This window comes from Schistocerca piceifrons, chromosome 2 (genome assembly GCF_021461385.2).
Source record: "Schistocerca piceifrons isolate TAMUIC-IGC-003096 chromosome 2, iqSchPice1.1, whole genome shotgun sequence".
NCBI lineage: Eukaryota > Metazoa > Arthropoda > Insecta > Orthoptera > Acrididae > Schistocerca > Schistocerca piceifrons.
Window position 1 is genome coordinate 768,023,661 of NC_060139.1, and position 6,000 is coordinate 768,029,660.

The 6,000-nt window shown below is 40.7% G+C and overlaps 1 protein-coding gene across 1 annotated transcript in view; it reads right to left on the minus strand.

The window, feature by feature from the left end:
• Positions 1 to 5,793, minus strand: part of LOC124776196 (NEDD8) — a 43,320-nt gene extending 37,527 nt beyond the window's left edge. Inside the window, exons 1-3 of the mRNA XM_047251026.1 lie at positions 5,651 to 5,793; positions 5,535 to 5,552; positions 5,201 to 5,313 (exon numbers count right to left, since the gene is read on the minus strand). Coding sequence (XP_047106982.1) covers positions 5,201 to 5,313; positions 5,535 to 5,552; positions 5,651 to 5,668 — 149 coding nt within the window. The 5' untranslated portion in view covers positions 5,669 to 5,793. The remainder of the gene's footprint in view (positions 1 to 5,200; positions 5,314 to 5,534; positions 5,553 to 5,650) is intronic.
• Positions 5,794 to 6,000: the final 207 nt, after the last annotated feature.

Here is a 6,000-nt window from a genome sequence, read left to right on the forward strand (position 1 = left end):
ACGGTTGCGAATGGTCCTCGCCGATACCCCAGGAGCAACAGTGTCCCTAATTTGCTGGGAAGTGGCGGTGCGGTCCCCTACGGCACTGCGTAGGATCCTACGGTCTTGGCGTGCATCCGTGCGTCGCTGCGGTCCGGTCCCAGGTCGACTGGCACGTGCACCTTCCGCCGACCACTGGCGACAACATCGATGTACTGTGGAGACCTCACGCCCCACGTGTTGAGCAATTCGGCGGTACGTCCACCCGGCCTCCCGCATGCCCACTATACGCCCTCGCTCGAAGTCCGTCAACTGCACATACGGTTCACGTCCACGCTGTCGCGGCATGCTACCAGTGTTAAAGACTGCGATGGAGCTCCGTATGCCACGGCAAACTGGCTGACACTGACGGCGGCGGTGCACAAATGCTGCGCAGCTAGCGCCATTCGACGGACAACACCGCGGTTCCTGGTGTGTCCGCTGTGCCGTGCGTGTGATCATTGCTTGTACAGCCCTCTCGCAGTGTCCGCAGCAAGTATGGTGGGTCTGACACACCGGTGTCAGTGTGTTCTTTTTTCCATTTCCAGGAGTGTAAAATAAGATAAAACAGAACTGGAGACAGCCACACTCAAACCAAACTCTGCACTGTCATGACGTCACACACTACAGCACCCTTACGTCACGGGTCAAAGCCGACGCGTGGGATCTGACGCTTCTGTCGACCCCCTCCTCCCCCACACGCTGTGCCTTCACTTTCTATGCCACCACTGAAATGCCTAAACAGCACTGACAATAAGAGAAGACAAAGCAAGAAAACAGATGCCTGCCGTCCTAATCAAGTGCCATCTTCTTATAGTCATACAAATACACACTGTCCTTGTGAAGAGCTGTTAAAGGAATCCACAACAGTATTCCCAAACAGTCTGGTGGGGGCAGGGGGTTAGATTTGAGAACAGCTCTTCCTAAACTCATTGAGGTCAGTACTTAAATTGATGTAACATTCAGGTTAACCGAAGTGTCCGATTCCACCCATCGGCTTTGACCTGTGACGTAAGGCTGTTGTGGTGTGTGATGGCATGACGGTGCAGAGTTTAACTGGTGAGAGTGGCGTGTTTGTAGGTGTAATTTTGATATGATCGGTGGCGTGTTTGTGTGTTAGGTAATGTTTTTGGTTTAGTTTGCATGTGTAACGTGTTTATAGGTGGCGTATTGTTGTGGTCGGTGGTTCTCTCTGGTGGTGTGTTTATGGTTAGCATGTCATAGCGTATTGGGTTCACTTGCGTGGTAGCATTGCATGTGCGTGGTATCGGTGGTGACTGCTTTCAGCAGAATATTTTTCAGTGAGTTAACGATTTTGGTTTTGTTATGTCGACGTTATTGTAGTTTTTTTTTCTGTTTGTTATGTTTGAATTTTGGTAAATCACTTTGGTTTATGTCTTTTGTAGGTGTGGATATGACTGACAAGGTCAACAGTTTTTGGTTGTCGGAGATGATGAGGGACAGTGTGTCGTCTCTAATAAAATTTCATCAGCTATTCGGCCTGTTGGCTGAAGTCGTGAAGAGTTCAGTGTGTCGTGAAGAAATGAGGCTTGCTAAAGTTCCAGCATCTCAGATCACAGACTGCTATATGTGGAGAGAAGTGTTCGATTTTAATTTTGATTTTCTAGGTGTTTATATGTTTGTGGATGGATTAAGTGTGGTGAGGGTGAGAGTTTTGAGACTTACAGTGTGGTATCGGTAATTGCTGTTGACCTATATAGGTCAAGGGAAGTGTTCAATTCCAATTTTGTTGTTCTGTTGTGCTTTTTGAGATAGTGATGATTGTGGACATGGTTGTAGTTTTGGGTTTCATGATTTGGTATCAGTATTTTCTGTTGACTTACATAGGTCAAGGGAAGTGTTCAATTCCGGTGCATATTGTTTTTAGTTGGTATTGGGAAGGTTGTGGTCGTTTTATCATTTTTGTCATTTGGTTTAGTGGCGTGTATATTTTTAGTTTGCCCCACCCAAAAACCCCCAATTTCTCTCGCTTGTCCCGTTAGTTTCATTATATATTTGGAGGAACATGTATTTGATGGTTTTTTGATCTATTTTTGTATTTGTTGTCATGTTTACGTCATGACATCAGTCGCGATATGGGAGAAGTTGTGAATGGTCATTTCCGCATTATTGGTGACGTCACTGGTCAAAGCAGACAGGTGGAATTGGACGTTTCTGTTAACCCTAACATTCCATACATATAATCCTTGGTCATGTTAGACTTCATAACATCTATGTATACTAACATCATGCCAATTTTAATACCTTTGTATGAACAACAACAACAATAGTAATGCTGATTCAGTGTGCGTCACAGGCCTGGTGCAATTCTTCCAACTGCACATCACTGTGGTACTTTGGATGTCTGTAACTTGCCCCACTAATCCTACATGGGAAAGGACACCTGCAGTTTCACACAGAACAATCACATGTTGTTTCTGGTGATCTTCATATCACTGAGGTGTAAAGCTTATGTTAATGAGGGACTGAAATGTCAGATGCTTCAGCCAGGATTTCAACCCGAGACCTTGCAGTTTTCAGGCATACACTTTACCACTAGATTGCCAGGTGCAACAATTTCTTAATAATCTCTGCTAGCTGCAACACTGAATTTTCCAACAAATCCTAGAGAACTACTAAGTAAAATGTCTTGCAGTACTGAGAATAGATAATGTGTGATAGGACAATGTTTAAAATATGCAAATGATGTTCTCAACATAAGTCCTTAAGATTACAATGCTGAGAAGAAAAAAACAACATCTGGAAGCATTGGATGGAAGTTGGTGGGAACCCCAAGCGGGGATAGAAAGAACACAACTCCACTGAAAATCTTGAATGAGATTCGGGAATGTATTTTCATTTGATGTCCATTGTTTCATAAGAAAAGGCTAATTATTTTGGGAACTAGAAGGAGAAAGTTGGGAGAAGGCAAGTTATAGGGCCTACTAGGAATATATTTTCCAACAACGTACCAAGATGAAATACAGCCTGTACACTGGAATTCTGAGGCAAATGACCACCTTTACAGAGTGTGCTTGGCTCAATGAAAAAAGTGTGGCAACAAATAATGGCCAGGCATAAACTATGATCACTGCAGACGACTAATATGAATATGCAAGGGAATAGTCAAGTAGCAACAATCCTCTTTGTACTGACTCATGCAGTCTCTGAATGGTAAACATTCACAGTGTCAGTGACTTTTCTGTTGTGTGCTGTGGTTGTTAAGTGTGAGTGGGGAATAACGGGAACTATGAATGATGAGTCAGATGATTAAATAAGGTGGCGGAACCAAAGAGAAAATAATGTTCTATAAATGTAGTCATGACACGAAATGTACGAAACTATGTGGTGGCATGATGGACTATACTGTGCAGAATGTTGTCATATAAAACAGAATATTCTGTAAAATGTGTACTATTAGGTTCCTATGTAACCACAACCTTTTGAAAAATACTCCACAAAATTTTTAAATGATCATTGGGCTACGCTACAGTTCTGTCTGTCACAAGCCAGGTCTCCTCTAGTCACATGTGCTGGCTCACAACCAGACTACAACATTGGAATACCTATCAATACCCCAAGAAATTCTGCCATGTTCCAAGAAACATGCAATAAATTCATTCAGAAAACAGTAACCAACCTTACAATCAGTAACAGGCAGATCAGTAATAGTCAGTCTTGCATTGTCCCATGTCGAAAACAATAGTAGTCAATTCATATATTCTGCCGAAACATGTTACCAAAGTCAGTGAATCTCACTGGCAACTGAGAATGCATCGGAATGGCTATGACCAACGGAAACAAACTGCCAACATGCAGCGGAAGAACTACCAAACACGATATGCGCACTTTAACCCTCAGAATTATGCAACATCTACTCCAAAAGATGTGACACTTAGAAAAGCACAGATTCCAAAAGAAAACCTGATTTTGAAGTACATACACATTTGAGTCTTATGTGCTCAACTGCAGGTCCAAATTAGAAAAGTTTGTTGTTTTAGGGCAAAATTCAACCATTGCAATAAAAGTGAAGCTAAAATACAGTTATGCATATTCCAACAAAGACCATTTTCAACTCTCATTTAACAATGAATCCCCCAGCTACTAAAACTAGTGTTAGAAAATGATATTTCTTACATTAGCTGAAAACAGTCAGAGGGTACGTTTCTGAACTGACAATGAACAAGTTAGGTGTATTTTGGACCCCAATTAACAAAATATAATAGACTTAGCTACTTGTTCTATAGTTTTCCTTGCTCAAAACGACTTCTGAATTATCTGCAATGAAGTGTGTACTTTGATACATTCAAGTAGGCCTACGTAACACAAAAAAAAGTGGTGACAAAATATTCACTATTTATGCGTCATACTCCTAAGATTCTTACAATGGTGTAAATGTAATCCATAGCTAAAACTTGTTCATACCAGAGGTGTCACGTTATTAGCACGTCACAGACTTACTGCAATTACCTGCACTTCAAATATCTTCACATAAAATTGAAATTTTCAACAAAGTGAAACGCAAGGCCCACTTGTGCAACACCTATATTGCAGATGTGTAATACAACAATCTCTTTACCCATTACACATGTCATCGCGTTCTGTGGCGAAAAGAACTGGTCAATGATTGTTCACGTGGATTAATAAAAATACATGTGATTTAGTATTTTAACTGCATCACTGTAAACCTGCCTGCATGTCACAACTTTAAGCACTGATTGCTCCTGACAGTTTGAACTTATGTGTGTTGCTCTCTTCACTGTCAATACCTCAGCACCACACATTTGGTCTTCATTACTAATCGTCTGTACCCTGTTAATATCGTATCATACGTCAGAACAATCACCGACACAATATGTCAGACTAATGTTCATGGTTCACTATCATTTCACACTATATCATATGGAACATGTCAACATAAAAACATTTAATACACGATCGTTTACTGAACGTATCTGCAACGCAATGCCCGACTGTTGTAATAAAACAAATATTCCAGAATTTCAAAATAAACGACAACTGATTAACAAATCGTATGGCTTATAGCAATAGCTTTTTTTGTGAGGTAACATGCAATTGACATTAATGTATAACTTTATGTATCAATGACAAGTGGGGGTTTCTGAACAATCAGGTGAAATATACAATGAAAATGGGGAACGTTAGTGGTATATTTACTTACATTTGTTTTCCTGAGAAGATCAGTCTCTGTTGCTGCGGTGGTATTCCCTCCTTTTCTTCGACGCGTTCCTTTATTCTCTCAACTTTATCAGTTGGTTCAATATCTATTTCAATCTGGGCATGCAGGGACAGATTCAGAGAAATAGTTACTAGCCAGATAACGAGTACGTTCCTGCATTCTTGTATATTGTTTAGATAATGACAAAATCGATATAAATAATGTCAAACAATTCTGCAGTCAACTACAAGACATAGCAAAAGTATGATGTTCGAAGCAAGTATGAAATGTATACCACGATATTCTAAGGAACATTATGAAAGAATACGATACTTACTTCCTTTCCCGTCAATGTCTTCACGCCGAACATGGAAATAAACACAAAGTTATTAAATGCTATGACTGCAGTTAAAGAGTGAAGAAACTCTATAAGAAATTTAAAAAATAACTTACTTTCACTTTGATCAGCATTTTTTATTTTTACGAGAGGTGAATAAAGAAACAACAAACTTCCTTACACCGGAATACCTTTCCCACCACAGCAAATCGCACAACCGCAATCTGAATCAAAGATGCAACATAACATTACAACAAGAAGAGGGGAAAATGTGATCTATGGAATACGTCTGCGATATTTTATCAATACTTAGTAAGTTCAGGCATCGTCAAGCATTCTTAAAGGTCGGTCCACACGTAATACTCGGTCTACGCAGATACCTACGGGAATGTAGAAGATTGCCCTGACTCTCGTGCGTTTACACGACAAAGTTTCAACTTTCAATATATTGCTGGCCCGCCATCTG